This window comes from Ursus arctos, unplaced genomic scaffold (genome assembly GCF_023065955.2).
Source record: "Ursus arctos isolate Adak ecotype North America unplaced genomic scaffold, UrsArc2.0 scaffold_16, whole genome shotgun sequence".
In the NCBI taxonomy this organism is placed as follows: Eukaryota; Metazoa; Chordata; class Mammalia; order Carnivora; family Ursidae; genus Ursus; species Ursus arctos.
In genome coordinates this window covers 38,993,130-39,010,120 of record NW_026622830.1, presented here as the reverse complement: position 1 = coordinate 39,010,120, position 16,991 = coordinate 38,993,130, and the positions used below count along the sequence as shown (strand labels likewise).

General features: G+C 37.1%; 1 protein-coding gene and 1 long non-coding RNA gene across 4 annotated transcripts in view; one reads left to right on the top strand and one right to left on the bottom strand.

Annotated features, from left to right (window-relative positions):
• Positions 1-16,991, bottom strand: part of MACROD2 (mono-ADP ribosylhydrolase 2) — a 1,872,659-nt gene that overhangs the window by 747,146 nt on the left and 1,108,522 nt on the right. For all 3 annotated transcript variants that reach the window (XM_057312671.1, XM_057312670.1, XM_057312672.1), the window contains exon 6: positions 15,663-15,784. In XM_057312671.1, coding sequence (XP_057168654.1) covers positions 15,663-15,784 — 122 coding nt within the window. The remainder of the gene's footprint in view (positions 1-15,662; positions 15,785-16,991) is intronic.
• Positions 1-16,991, top strand: part of LOC130543794 (uncharacterized) — a 41,062-nt gene that overhangs the window by 11,785 nt on the left and 12,286 nt on the right. The gene's annotated exons all lie outside the window — the stretch shown is intronic.

Here is a 16,991-nt window from a genome sequence, read left to right as displayed (position 1 = left end):
GGTAACAGCAGCTCTCTATATGACTTTTCCCATGACTGGACATAAAGATAATTTTCATGCAAACCCTCTTTATCTACTTACAAACACTGAGGCCTGTGTTCTTCTCTATGCAGTGGCATGGGTTATTGAATATGATTTAGATTCTGTGGAACTTTCCATTTTTATTTTATTCTTACAATTCTCTTTTACAGGCAGGGCAGGGCTTTTAAAACTTTTTTATTGAGATATAATTCATATAAAATAAAATTCACCAATTTAAAGTATGCAATTCAGTGGGTTTTTTGTTTTTGTTTGTTTGTTTGTTTTTTAAGCATTTGCACAGAGTTGTGCAGACATCATCATTATTTGATTCCAGAAAATCTTCCTCACCCCAAAAAGAACTCTATGGGCACAGAGTTTCATTTCTCCCTCATCTCCTACCCCAACCCATGGTCTACTTTCTGTCTGTATGGATTTACTTATTCTGGACATGTCATACAAATGGAATCACAACATGTGGCCTTAAGTGACTGGCTTCTTTCATGTATAATGTTTTTAAGCTCCAGCCATGTAATAGCCAAGTACTGGTATTTCATTTCTTTACTGCTGAATAATATCCCACTGTATGGATGGACCATGTTTTGTTTATCCATTAATTAACTGATGGACATTTGGCTTGTCTTCTTTGGGTATAAGTCTATGTTTAACCCAAGAGGAACTGCCACCCAGTTTTCCATATTGGACGTACTATTTTACATTCTCACTGCAATGTATGAGGGTTCCAATTTCTCCACATTCTCACCAACACTTGTTCTTTTCCATTGATATCATTAAGGGCAGATTTTAGTGTTCCCATTTCACAGATGAAGAAAGGTGGGTCTACACAGCAATCAAGTAGAAAGGCCAGGACTCAAATATTAGTTTTCAAATTCTTAGGTCAGCTTTCTTCCAATGATACCATAAAGTCATTCAGAAACCAGATCAACATCAAGGTATTACGAAGGCATAGAACAATGCCCTGAGAAAACTGAGGTATGATACAACTTAGGGAAGTGATGTGGATTTACAAAACACACATGTGTGTGCGTCCTACACAAACATTCACATTCATGTGTGTACACCCCAGTTGTGATGCTACTGGCTTAACAATGTACTCCTTAGAATACCAATGTGCTAATGAGAAGCTCTCAAGGAAGTCAAATTTAAATTATAGTGATACCTTTAACACTAACAGAAGATGATTCATTAGCATTAAATACATATGTCTTTGTAGTTCTTCGAATTGATTTATGATGTGATTCTAGCTTGTGATTCACTATATCTGGACACTTAGACCATCAAATCAGAGTTATTTTAGAAGAAGCACAGTATTATCTAGAGCTGAAGTATCCAATTCTTCAAACTGCTTCTTAAATTGTCTCAAAGCATAATATCTTTAAATTTTCTTTATAGTATAGGTCCTTAGAAAAATACATAGTTGAAGCTTGGGCATTCATTTGATTATTATTTAAGCCACATTTGTCAAAACTGGAAAAGCTGTCACACAGGTGGTATGACTAGAACATAAAATTGGCAGTACCTGGTCCCCAAATTAGCCCCTGACATTTTTTTTCTAAAGGACTAATATAAATACATTTTGAGTGCCATAAAAGCATTTCCTTCGCTTGTTTTAGGAAATTGATGAAACGTATTTTCTTGTTTAAAGCAATTGAAGGGTGTTGATGCAATATGTCAGAACTCTTACACTGGATAAACATTTCTAGCCTGGAAGAAATCAACTCCACAAGAAGACAGCTAAGATTGAACCTTGAGAAAATTTCTCTCTCTTTACTTGAATTGAAATAGTATAATGTGAAGTATAAATGAAGACATGGAATAAATATGAAATCATCCATTTCAGATACTTATTCTCCATGTTTCATATTAATACTATCCTAGAGAATAGCTACTATCATAGTGAATAATGAAGTCACATCTCTGGATTATTTACAGCAAGTCCATGGTATTACATTTTGGTGATATTATCATAGGTATATAATATTATGGAGAGCTCTACTGAACTTGAATTTGAAATAATGCTCCTAAGTAATGGCTTATAGTATTCAAATGTGTGCGGGTAAACCAGTAGGCTAATTGGAAATACTGGCAAGCTTGTGCTTAATTTATATCTATTGCCAGATACATTGATTTTAGGTAATGCAGAGAAAGAAACATTTGCAGAGTTTGCCTTTACCTCAGTTTAAAAGAAAGAAGGTTTCAAATTACCCATAATTTAAAAACATGTTACACTGGGGTTGAGTTAGTTAAAATTCTTTGTTGTTGTTGTTGTTGTTCTCAGTTAAAATTCTTAATACCAATGGTATAATCAGATCCTGAGAGTTTATTTAGACTTTTTAGCAGAGAAAATCTGTTGGAATTCCTGGAACTCCTTTCTATAGGAATGTTATGCTTGTTTGGTCTAAAACTGTAACTTTCGGAGTGACACACATGAAGTGGTGAGAAGGGAAGGAAGTGTCTGCCTGTTCAGCCATATAAGTCAGACCAGTCTGGGGATCAGTGAGGCATCAAAACAAGAAGCACTCCACGCCTCAAAGCCTTCCATACGTCAAGATCCAAAATAGACAACTGAAAAACCTCCTTTGGTAACCCAGCTTTCCAGGTATAACACCCATCACTTGCATTTAAAATCACCAGATTCTGCTTTCGTGTTGCTATTCACTGAGTAGTAATAAGATCATCTTAAAATATATACGTCTTTTTTCTAATGTTTACATTATGAACGAGATAAACAATAGACATTAACCAATATAAAACAGACAAGGTAAGACTTGCTCCAAAGAATAAATACTGTGTGTAATATTGGAGGGGGGCTAGCCTTCCTTCCCCCTTGACCTTGACCCACAAATACTCATGAATACACATGATTAGAGTAGTGGCAATTGTAGTTAATCAGATAAGCAAGATTTTGTAAAACTGGAAGCAGAAAGAGTTGACAGAGCAGTTAGTCTTCCCTGAACGGCATAAGCAAGAGATCTTAGTTTATGCAAACTTAGTGCAGAGCCATTCCTCTGCCCTTTGCAAGAGAAAGTTAAATTCAAATTTGTTTCACATTTTTGCATGTATTTTGCAGCACTCCGTGAGGCTCTTGTACCTTAGACTGTGAGGTATGTAGATTCATGCTATTTTTAAATAACATAACTGATGTACAAGCCATTGTAATTTCTATAAGGTTAGAGGGGCCTTTTCTGAAAGTCCAGTGCATTCTTCCTAATTCTCCCCAGGCTGCACCATTAGTTCTGGATCAGCCAGTGGGCAGAGAAGCATGTGTGGAAAATTAAAACAGAAACAAAAACAAAAGCAACAAAAAATGTATATTTGCTTATTAGTGTATTTGTGTGAAATCATTTGCTTTTTGATATTTCAATTTAAAGAGAAAAAATAGTTTTCATGGGGGGAGAATCAGAGGACTACTGAGCTTTCCTGCATTTTTTCACTGTTCAGTATTGTTTTCTTATTTTGATTTATATTTACTAGATTTAGAATCTCTGAAGGCTCTATGAGACTTTGTTTCTAAACTTGGGAGCACTTGAAAAATTTTTAAATAATTTTAGAAATTGCTTCTATGGTTCTTTGCTGTCCTTACAGGACTAGGCACATAATCACCCATCTTTATGGATGCATGTTGCCTGAGAGTTATGTTATTACCATTTCACAGATCTGCCATTTGCTGAATCCATACTCAGCTCTATTACCTTCTTAGCTTTCCGAAGATTCAGGAATCACAGAAATAAGGTAAAAAATACAATAATGGTGAGATAATTTCCCAGGGATGTAATAATAATAAATCCACAGCATCTAGAAATGCTGTCAAACCATTTAATAACTATAGTACTAATACTACTCCTAGTTATAGAATGTAAGCTCGACAAGCACCAATATATTCTAATTACTTGGAACAGTGACTGGATCATAGTAGTTGCTCAATATGTATTTGTTGGACAAATTACCACTCATGAACCTTACTATGAAGTCTCCTAAGCACTTCACAAATAGTCACATGTGAGCCTCATGAAAATGTTGGGATGAACCTACCGTTATTATTTACTGTTGTCTGCTATATTTCTATTTTTGTTATATTTTTAAACATTTGAGTTGCAACAACGAAAGTTCCCAAACAATGGTTTCAGAAGAGGTGGAAAGATTGCACTACACTTACTCAGCTCACAGGGACACAGATCTGGGTGGCTCATACACTGCCGTACCTAAGCCACAATTACAGCTGGAACACGGTATTCTTTCCATGAGACACCTGCCAAGCAAATATTTCACCTTCTACACGTTTCAGGAGTATGGAAGTGTTCAAAACAAAGATGCCTAGGTTATGGCTTAGACTCAATTTGTAACACGTTTTCCATGAAAAAAAAAAAAACTCTCGTTATAATTCCACTGAATACTACATAAACAAGTCTAGAGAGCTTTCTTGATACTGACAGGTTTATTTTTATTTTAAACGTGGTATTGGTTTTATTTGTTTTGCTCTTTTAGTCTCTCAGTTTAACAGCTTAAGAACAGCTTAGAATCTATACATTGAAAGTGCTCTTCTGAAAAACATATCTGAACATTTGCAAGAAAAAAATACACAGTTTAAAGCTGCTGTCTTTGCTCTAGACTATTAACCCTCTAGATACATGCCAAAATGGCCCTGTTGTTCCAATCTAATGGTAGGCTTGGGACTCTGTGGTCCGTGTTTTGAGCTGACTATTTTCCTCATGATACAGTGGTCTAATAACTGCTGTGCAGGTCAGGGAAACATAAAACACTCAAGATGAACGTTTGCATTGCAAATCTGTTCATAGTGTCTATACACATTTCACTATAATATACTTTCTTTGACAGTGTGCTGGGCCAGTATTTCCTCCGAAAGATACTGTGGTAGAAACCAGTAATGATTCTCCTGGATATGTTCCTTAGTCTGATAAAAAAGAACTGAAAATAATGAAGTGAACAAACCTGGCTAAATTGAAATGTTTTATACTTTCATTTTAAATATACTTTCCTTGGTCTTTGCTGATAGATTTACATATGCAGAATGCACAAGTGACTAAAAATAATTCTTTCAAACTATAATAGGTGAAGGAAAAAGTTTCAGACACCCTTACAGAAAGAACTGATCATAGGCATTGTGTAAGATTTTAAAAATATTTATTTATTTATTTATTTATTTATTTATTTATTTATTTATTTATTTGAGAAAGAGAGAGAAAAAATGCATGCATGAGCAGGGGGATGAGGCAGAGAAGGAGGGAGAGAGACAAACAAGCTTCCTGCTGAGTACAAGCCCCAAATGGGGCTCCATCTGCACCCTGAGACTCTGGAACCTGAGATCATGCCTGAGTTTAAATCAAGAATCGGATACTTAACCAACTGAGCCACCCAGGCACCCCTGGAAGATTTCTGAAGAAAACAGAAGAAAATGTATTTCCCAAAATGTTAAAAGATGACATAACTTGGAAGAATCCTTTTATCAGAAAAAAAAATTCAAGTGTAACTACCTAATCAAATTGCTTACCCTCAATATGTATCGTATCTTCTAACTGATGAAAATTTTACACACATCCAACCTTGGGCAGCCAACTTTTCTGCCACTTGTGTGATGAATCGAAATTTAGTGTCATGAGATGATGAGGAAAAAATTCAACCGAGGTGACACAATATTGTGATACTATTTCTCTACTACCTAAGAATTAATTTCACTTTCAGTAACTCTGTTCATTCCATAAGTTATAATACTAGTCATGTTAATTACTATCCTTGTAACCTGTATATCACACTATACTTAAAGAAGCAGAGAATTTGGATGCCTGAGTTCAGGAATAAAAATCTCTGGACAACGTGTGTTTAGCACATTGCCCTACTGGAAACTCAGTTTAACTTAACCCAACGGTTCTCAATTCAATCAGACCCAACATTCCCTTTTTATAGTAACTATTTTGAAAAGCCCTCTTGAGTATGCTGAAATGACGTCTACAAACAGTAGTACTTAGCTACAACCATGAAGCAGAAGGTGTCAATGTCCTACCCACATCCTCCCAGAACTCCGTGTTCCAGTACCTGCCCAGCCACAGCATCCTCCAGCAAATCCCCTTATGGGATTCTGCCTTGGGGTATTCTCTCAGCCTGGCCAAGGAGCAGACAAGAAAGGTTGGGGAGTTAATCCCCCAGGAACAGTCTTCAGCTAGCCACCGGTGGAATTGAAAGATAAATGCCCCAGCTCTCCTCATTCTCCAGACACGACAAGTCCTAGGCAGATTTTACACACTTTCCCGGAGCTCCCCAGCAGGAGTGAGCTTCTACTGCCCACAGTGGTAACTTGCTTATAACCTGACTCTTGGCTGCCTTCCATTTCCTTTCTCAATTCCCCATTCTTCTGTCAGTGCTTCTTTGTTTTTTTTTTTTTAAAGATTTTATTTATTTATTTGTTTGTTTGACAGAGAGACAGACAGCCAGTGAGAGAGGGAACACAAGCAGGGGGAGTGGGAGAGGAAGAAGCAGGCTCCCAGCAGAGCAGGGAGCCCCATGTGGGGCTCGATCCCAGAATGCTGGGATCATGCCCTGAGACGAAGGCAGACGCTTAACGACTGAGCCACCCAGGTGCCCCTCTGTCAGTGCTTCTTGTCCTAGCCTCCTAAATAAGGTACTTGGGGGAACCCAAATCAAGACAATATATCAATTTTTTAAAATCAATATAATGCCATAGGGGTAATATGAAAGAGATATAAAAGGAAAGTGACAAAGTAAATATACTCAGGCATGACTACATATTGCCTAATGTCACACACAATGAATTAAGCGACACGTAATGAAGTAGACAGACAGTTGCTTTTTCACATGGAATTACCACGAAGAGAACATCTGCAAATGCAGACTCACACAGGTGCCATGTGCTGCCAACTAGCCTTAGTGGCACGGCCACCAATGGCACGATTTCGTCACGCACTCTTGGCAAAATGCGGAGCACACTAAGCACAAGCTTCCCTTAACGTTCTTGGTGGTTCACTAATATGTTGAAAGTAAAAGGTCTGTTTTTCATGTACCCTGTTGTTTATAAATAGGTTTTATTTGTATGACTGTCAAGCAGAACATCAAAACATTGGGCAGGATAAGGGGCAGTTTCTGTGTATGCCTGGTCAGCCCACACACTGCAGCATCTCTGGTCCTGCCTGCAGAATGCTAGCAGCAACCCCCTCCCCCAGTTGTCTGCATTGTCCCAAACCACCCTCAGAAAAAGCTCCTTACAAGGCAGTACTTTTAAGTACCATGGGTTTCAACTAAATCAATCAATCAACCAATACATAGCAAATAAAAGACATAAAACAGAAGAGGAAAGGAAAAAAGGCACAGGATTTAGACTTTCCCCAAATTAAATCCCACCTCTACTTTTTGTTAGAGGTAAGACCTTAAGCAATTTACTTATGGTCCTTCTGGCTCATATTCCTCATCTGTAAAGTGGAAGGAACCACACTCTATTTAGATTGTTCAGAGACTAGGTGAGTAAAACACAATGCCTGGCACCAAGTGACCGTTCAAAAATATTAGCTATTTTTATTACTCTATTTCCTGGCTAAATGACCTATCTCTCTAATTCCAGTCATCTCTCCAACCAGAGGGCATGCATTGTGCGGTACATGAAAAGATAGGGTGTGGGTGTATAGTTATAAGTTTTCCAGGCATGGGTTATGGATTTGTCGTCATTCCATGCTCTCTCTCCTTCTCATCTCTGCTTTCCACCCTTGGTCAGTTGTTATTGCCAGTAATGATGACCTGACGAGAGTATGATTCGAGATTTTGTACCCTTATGCCCAATTAGGATATCTTATAAAAGGTAAGCATAGGGAAGAAAGAGGAAAGAAAAGTCCTGATTTAGCCTTTTTCTCCCCTCTTTAGCTAAATCAAAGAAACACAGGGAGCTAGCTGGACAATTTGAATAACAAATGAGATGATGTATAGAAGACACTGTTGTAATAGTGTAATAGTGTAATAGTTTGTTGTAAACTATAAAGCGAAGTGCAAATGTAAAAATGCTTTTGTTCTCTTATTTATTAATAGCATCATTAGTTACACAGCTGTTAGAACCCCAGCTAGGAAAGACACAGAGACTTAGCATTATCCTTTGTAAATGAGATAGCTGAGAACCAAGACTAGACGTTGCCTAAAAAGAGAAGAGGAAAGAAGATCACGCCCATGGCTCTGTGGAAGAGGGTGTTTTGAGGTAAAGAGCCGGCTGGGAAATGGTGGTACCAAAATAGGCAGGGGATCAGAGGTAACAAATTAAAGGGTCATCTTTTTAAGGCCGCAGAAGTCTTCTTGAAGAAGGGATTGCATTGATTGATGTGGCCTGTAATGGAGACTCAGATAATGAAATAAAACCAGCATTTAAGAATTTCAGGCTGAGAACTCATTGTCATGGCAACCCTCTCAGAAGGAAACTTGTATAAGAAAATAAGGTTTACCTGACTATGCCTTAAAATGAAAACCGACACTGCAGTGAAACAATTAAATACAGAATTCCAAATTTGTTTATTGTCGTAATGCTTAGAGGAAGCACTGAAGTTGCAGGTCTGTTGTCTTTTCCAATGGAAGTCATGACTTCTCAAAATCATGGAAGGAAAACCATCTAGTTTTGAGAGATCTCTATTGGTATTGGGTGCTTCTTACCAGCAAAGATTTATTTATTTATTTATTTTTTACACTTTATACATCATCTAGCATGGTACTCAAGTAGAAATCATAGTGGTATACACTATGAAAACAAACACCCAAGTTTTAGCTGTCCACAATCACATAAAACTACCAAATTCATATATCAATTTTTAGTTACACTTCATGGGAAAATAATTTTTAGCCTAAATAAAATCTGGTTTATATTCATATTATGATCATTTTTATATTAACATGTATTTTCTTACTACATGTTATCCCTCAGAGAACGTCAAACTGGGTACACTATATTTTGTCAGTTAAAAGGGGTTTTCCTGAATACCCAATATCATTGACAGATATGTATCTATGCCTTTTAACTGATGCTGAGGGCAGAAATCACTGTGATCCTTTTTGAATGGCTTGGATTAGGTTTCTAAGTAAAACTGATGGTAGAAGAATTTGCCATTGAGGAAATTTAAGATCGTATTGCAGAAAAGAAATAGAGGGCAAGACAAACTTATAAAAATCCTTATAAAATATTTCTATGCTTACTGAAAAACAACAAAGACAGTATGATATATAAGATAATATCTAAGCTATTATAGTGCCTCGACATCAGTATTATTAATAATGGTCCCTGTGATGGGGCGCCTGGGTGGCTCAGTCATTAAGCGTCTGCCATCAGCCCAGGGCGTGAGCCCAGAGTCCTGGGTTCAAGTCCCACATCAGGCTCCTCCGCTGGGAGCCTGCTTCTTCCTCTCCCACTCCCCCTGCTTGTGTTCCTTCTCTCGCTGGCTGCCCCTCTCTCTGTGTCAAATAAATAAATAAAATCTTAAAAAAAAAAATAATGGTCCCTGTGAAATAGGACTCTTTCTTCACTGCCTTCAACCCTATACTCACTTCTGAAATTTAATCAAGATATTCACCAATATAAATAATTCCCTTTGTAGGTTTTAGGTAATATACACTCAAAAGGATATTCTGCATATGTGAAGTCCTCTTCCAGTCCCACAATATACCCATTTAATTTTCTCAGGACACAGTATTGTCCCAGAATTCAAATAATACAGATGTTTGATTTCACCAGCATGACTATTCATTTCTCAAGTCACATGTGTTAGAATACTGTGTTTCTAAGACCTGAGTCCACTCTTTCACACCTACCTTTTTCTTTCCCATGGTTTTCCTAAGAAAATCTATACCCTCTCTGAATTTTCTTTCAACTTTTTTTTTCCTTGTTCCTATTTCTAGTTCATTCTTTTTCTCATTATCCCCTCCATGGTGCCTACATTTTTTTTTTTTTTTTTTTTTTTTGCCTATCCTGGAATCAACACTCTCAAGATTGCAGAGAATGTATACACAAGTAAATCTGCATATATTTGAATTTTTGCCCAAGGGGAATTCATGGTTGGAGGAAAATAAGTGAGTTATATTTGAAGTAGGTTGGAAGAAAGAAGGCACATGCACAAATGAGGTCTAGGAAGCATGCAAGTTTGGTCGGATTTTTCATTTGAAACCCTTCATGGTAAGGTTTGGAAGAAGAATCATGATTGAAATCATAAATTTAAACATTCATCAGTATTAATAAAGCCGTACAAGTTCGTAATTCGTAGGAAAGGTGCGCCACTGTAAAATGAACCATTAGATTTATTGATTACTTTTATCCTTTTACAACCTAAAACAAACACGAAGATATATACTGAAAAGAAGCCACCAAGAAGAATTGACAGAGGAGAGAAATGTAAGGAAACCTTCTCTCTTAAATTAATAAAGGAATGCTATTTTCTTCATAGTGAAAACTTTTGTCTACAACACATCCCAAAACCAAATAACTACCTTGTTTCTAGATAGTCAGGCGTAAGTAGCACTTTTCCCTCTTCTCTATTTGAAAGGTATCTCCTTTTAGCAAATCTGGGAGGGAAGTGAAATTTATTTGTATCCCACCGTGTTTTTTCTGTTTCTCCCAAACTTCCTCCAGACCCCCTTCCAATCCCCCTCCTCTCTCAGGCTGAGGTGCCAAGCACTTTCATCATCCTCTAATTTATCCTGCCAAAGTGAAAAGTAATTTGATAAATTTCTTCATGTTAGGGTATTAGGAAATTAATTATCTACAGATCTCATGACTATTTGCCTTTTAAGGGAAAATTGCAGAGAAAGGACAATGCCTGGCCATCATAAATGACTCAGTAATTATGGAATTTCAGACATCTGTGGGAAGATATTTAAAAGTGATGAGAACTAGAGAATGCTCTCAAATATTACATTGGATAGGATGACCTTGTCTATTTATTTGTCTGGATGGGCAGAAGATTGAGGCAAATTGTATATTTGAAGACAACTATTATACCTTCTGGGTCTTAGGAGATGCTTAAAAATGTCTTGGTACGGGAGCACCTGGGTGGCTCAGTAGGTTAAGTGTCCGACTTGATTTCATCAGGTCCTAATCTCAGGGTTGTGAGATCGAACCCTGTGTCACACTCCTTGCAGGGCATGGAGTCTCCTTAAGATTCTTTCTCTCCCTCTCTCTCTGCCCATTCCCCTCCCATAGAAAAATCTTCGTACATGGTAAGTTTTTATTAATACTTGTTAAATAAATAAATGATTATACTACCTGTTTTATCGCTAGTAAAATTTTAAAGAAATTCTTTGGAGAAATCAGAAATCTCTGATCCCTCTGCTGTGATCCCAAAGCCTTTGCTTTAGCTTTGGCAGAAAAGTGGTGCCTAGCAAATATTTCATTTACTCAGAAATATTTCCCTGGCCCCCTGCAAGGTAGACAGGGCTATGTGAATAGTTCTGACCAATGAAACAGGAGCAGAAATAATGTGTGTCACTTCTAAGCTGAGACAGTAAAAAGTTCATGCATGAGTTTGCAAGGTCCCTGTTCTATGGCTGAGTAGGCTGTCAGTTCGACAGAGCACAACTATGAGGTAATGGAATGTCCATGAGCCGGGGTCTCTGAATGTAGGCCGCTGAGACTTTGAGGTTGGTGTTGTAGCTCAGCGTCGCTGGTTCAGACCATTATGGCATTTACCATATTGCTTTATGGTTACTTTGTTACATATCTACTACCCTACCTTAACTAGTTAATCCTTACTCATTTTTGTAGCTTTGTGGTAACATGACACATCGTGGGAGAAACGATATAAGAGTATTTTTTGAAAAGTTAAAGATTAGACTATAAATTTAAGACAGTTAAGTGTGGTGACAAGACTAGTATAATTTAATTCAATTCAATGCATCTACTGAGCAATAAAAGTCTGTGGTATGCTTTGTACTGTCAATACAAATATGAGCTGGTAATATTAACAATGATATTATTAGTGATTACAAATAAGATGATATTAAGAGTTATAAACAACATTAATAGTGGTTCTAATTGCCTAAATAAATATAATATTATGAGATAATAGAAAATATATATTGGTTTCTGTCCCCAGTTCTTGACACAATGCTCCTAAAACTCTTGTAATTTCCCAAGTAGTAAGAACCGTAGAAGCATCTTTTGTTCTAATATAATACTTGTCTTTGACTCCATCCCTGATATAGGTCTCCTAAAACCCTTGTAAATTTCTAAGCTATAAGAACACTAGCGGTATCTTTTGTTCTAATGAGGCAACTCTCGGTGGGCTCCTGGGTGGTTCCTAGAGGGGCGCTGTTCACTAGAAAGACCAAGCAATGATTAGAAGCTTGAAATTTTCAGCCTTGCTCCTCATCCCCCAGAGAGGGGAGAGGGGCTAGAAATGGGAGTTAATGATTGATCGTGTCTATGGGAGGAAGCCTCCATAAAATTCCAATAGTACAGGGTTCAGAGAGCTTCCAGGTCGGCAAACACAACCACACTGGAAGGGTAAAGCCCCCGACTCCGTAGGGACAGAAGCTCCTGTGGTCAGGATCCTCCCAGACCTTGCCCTATGTACCTCTTCGTCTGGATGTTCATTTATACCCTTTATCATATCCTTTAATAAACGGGTAAATGTAAGTGTATCCCTGAGTTCTGTGAGCCTCTCTAGTGAATCATTTGAATCCAAGGAGGAGGTCACTGGGACCTTAGATCTATAGCTGGTTGGTTCAGAAACATAAGTGATAACGCAAGCTTGCTACTGGCATCTGAGGGGTTTAGCTGTGGGGGGTTTGGGGAATAGGTTGTAACATTATGGAACTGAGCCCTTAACCTAGGGGATCTGACACTATCTCCCTGTACATAGTGTCAGAATTGTGTTAAATTGTAGGACACCCAGACAATTGCTAGGTACGGGGAGAAACCTCCACAATGTGGTGACCAGAAGTGAAGTGTTTTGTGTGAACAGTAAAGGAGACTCACAGCAAATAAATGCGCAATCAGGAAGAACAAGGTTTTTCCCTACACAGGAGGAAGAAAAAAACTGAGTCTTTTCTTTACAAATGTAGTATGTGAATACTTGATAATAATTTATTTTCTGGCTTAACAACAGCAAGAGATGACATAATAAATGTCTAGAGGTCTGGCTTTCAGAACAGATGTCAAAGCAAGAATGATCTCAATCTCCTAAATTTGCCAAATCCTAAAATGTGAAAATAACTTATACTTGAAGTAATCTTGCCAAATACTTTCACAGAGAATTACATTTTTCCAGCTATCTTACAACCATTATCTCGACTGATCCCCGTAACAGCCTCTTGAGTTAGATAGATCTGAGAGCACTAATAATTTACTGATTCTTTGTACGTGGAAACTGAGGCTACAAAATATTGACACGGCTTATCCATGGTCATACAGTGACAACTGGTAAAGCAAACACTAAGCAGCTCTGGTAAAAGGGTTTACGAGAAATTTTCTGTGATGTGTATATAAATGAGCTCAAGTTAAGTTTATTTTCCATCTTAATAGCCAGGCTTTTTATATTAACCAACTCTCCCCATCTATCATAATAAGTATACAAAGTACAAGCCTATACATTAAAACGTATATCCAATTGTAATCGGTTCTTAAGAATTTTCCATTTTCCCCATATAATGAGGATTTGATGATACCAGTACTATAAATTTTTAGCAATATAATTTTTTTTAACATTGGTCAAGAACATGATATTCCATATAAAATAGAAAGTCCCTTTCCTTCTTTAAGAAAGAAAAGAAAGAAGGAAGGAAGGAAGGAGAAAGGGAGGGAAGGTGGTAAGGAGAGAAGAAGGAAGGAAGGAAGGAAGGAAGGACGGAAGGACGGAAGGAAGGAAGGAAGGAAGGAAGGAAAATAGATTTTTTGTGTGTGAATAAGAGACAAGACATTTGATAGAAACTCCATCCAACCATGCCATAACATGGTGATTAATTTAGCTGAACATTTTGCTTCATGTTTTGTAAATATTTTCCACCTCCATTTTTATTTATTAATATTGAAATGACTTCAGTTTAGCAACACCTGCTAACTTAGCACCAAGTAAGGTGTAATTAACCCCTCAAAATCATCATCCAAGATATTTAGATAGACCTAATTCCAATTCCAGGATGATGAGAGCATTGCTTCAGTCCATCTGCAGGTCATCTGATAAAAGTCAATTAAGCTTAGTCCATAACTCTCCCACTCCTTACCTAAAGGTAGCAAGCAGTAAAATATCAGATATGATTGTTTTAAGATCATCATCGCTAGAGACTTCTTTTTTCCTATTAAAAGAATGGGTGCTGCTTTTACAATATTTCTAGCAGGGTAGCATCTTCTTACTTTTTTTCTGGCTTTAGAAAAGGAGTCATTAGAGATGCCAGTGAATTTATTAGCTAACTCTCTTCAGGTCTCAAGGTCTGTATTTCCCAAGCTAGAAACTTCTATACATATCCAGTTTTCCAAATACTTCAGCCCCTTGCCTTTTTAATCCATAGGCCATATTGACAAAATTTTAATTATTCCTAAATGTGCACACCTGTTTTGATTTTCCTTATTTTGCTGTAAAGAACAAAATCAGCCCACTGGTTTAATAGTTTGCTTTGCTCCATTCTCTTTGAACTTCAGCTTTCTCCTCTAAGACAGAGGGGTCCTACTGATTCATTTTTAAAGAAAAAAATTTAAATCAAAGAGTAAAATGAAGTATTCAGCTGTTAATAATTATGCAAAGATTTAAAAGATTGTATAATTAGCTTGCAAAAAGAGTGTTGTTATTTTAAGCAAACTCACCAATATACATGGAAAAAGGCATTTCACAATTATAATCATGCATGAAAAGTCCAGCAACTAACCAGGGTTATCTAAATGTGTCTGACTCTCAGTGCTCCTTCATGCAAATAATAAAACCTTCACTTCTGTGACCTCCTAAGCAATGCTGATCCATTCAGCCTGCTAAGAAGTCAAGGGTTTAACTATCTTCCTGCCCCACAATTGCACCAAGGTTATAATCTACATGAAAAGATCCCAGGGATTCTGCCTAAATTAACTTACTTTTGGGTATTTACACTTTCACTTTTCTCATACTTTTATTTTCCTGGTGTAATTGAGATGTAATAAACGTAGGACATGTTGCAAAAGAAAAGCAGGTGAATAAATACTCGCAAATCCAGCTCAAAGAGACTCCTTTCATCCCAGCCTACTGGCAAGGAAGTAGATTAGATCCACATTTTTTGAACTCTCTCTGTCTAAACTGATAAAACTTAGAAGGCATGTGGCATACCCAGCTGCAGACTTAGTTTAAGAAGACCCAAATAGATTAAAAAGGCAGCAACTTTTCAGTTAAAATGCGCAGATGCACACTTTCTCTGAAAGCTGATGGCACTATGGATGGAAGAAAGGAGATAGGACCGCTCCGGTTGTACAATTCCAGTTTGAAATTCCAGAACATCACAATTAAGCAAATCCTTAGGGCATACAAAAGGGCGGAGTCATGATCACCAGAAGCACAGCAGTTACTGAGAATCTCGACCTTAGTTTTCCGAATTACCTACCCTCATTTTGGATGAGATTGTTTTCCCAAACACAAAGGCTGAAAAGAATGAGAAATAAGAAACATGAAAGTACTTACGACTGATCGGATGTTATTTTCTTTCATCAGCTTCAGAGATGATTTATAGCAATTTGCAAGGTCATCCTTGTGGGAACCGTTAATATGGCCTCTGGCTATTGGTCCTACAGTATGGATGACATCTGCACATGCAAAAGGAGGGAGAAAGAACGTAAGCAAGGTATTTTTCACTTTTCACATAATTGGTGCTTTATTTATTGCAGGTATTTGTGTTGGAGCCTGGAGACGAGCAAGCTAAGAATTATTGATGACGCAAATGCTTCTCTAGTAAAAGATTTTATATAGCACAGCCTCTTAAAGTGCGCAGTTGCCCAGGAAGGTGATAATTGGGAAAGGGCATCCCCTACCAGTAAATTATTTCATTGTTATCGGTCAGATCCAAGCGAGACAGATTATAATACAAGAGGTGAATAATTGGCACCCTGGCAAAAGACACATCCTTAGTGGGAAATAACCTGAGAAATAACTGCCTGCAAAATGAGCGTTCTGAATTGACATGGAAAAGACGAACCAATGTTTCACATCACTTTACTTATAAATAAGACAATAGTTTCAGGCATTGTACACAATAAAAAAGGATAAATTTCTGAAAATGTGCCAAGATAATTTGTAACAATCAGTAATAACCCTAAAAGGAATAACTTTAAAACATCTCTACCAATTTTAAAGTGCGGCCTACCAATCTTCACATATATGAGGTATGCGAGGCATAATAGTCCCTATTAATTACCTAGCTTCTATTGTTTACTAGATTAAAACTTTCAAAAGGCAATCTATACTTTCAGCCTCTATATTTAAAACAAGGAATTAGGTTTTTTTGCACATAAAACCAGTCATTGTTGTATTTTTTTAATACCTACACACACATAAACGTTTGCGTTTAGGAACATAATGAAATAGAACTGTTCTAGTTTTAAAGTCAATAAGGATCATAGGAAAGAACTCAAATTATAATCCAAATTACTTGAATGCCTTATAACATCTGTTTTCCAGAAAGTCTTATCTGTTAATCTGGCTTATTTGCCCATCTCACTGATGTAAGTAACAGCAACTAATCAAGTTTGATCAGAAAGACAAATTTGGTTTAATATTATTGGGATATTATAATGAAACGAAATTATTTGCTTTGGCTAATCAGTACCACTTCATTTCAACAACAATGACAAGAGAAGAACACATCACAAAAGTGAGACCACGGAACAGTCTTAAATTGCACAGGAAATTTAAATAGCAGAAAATAAGTCACTACGGGTAAAATCTTTGCTTTTGCCTGTGAAATACTGAGGGTATTATTTGATGTTTGAGAAAATCCCCAACATGTTGATTTCA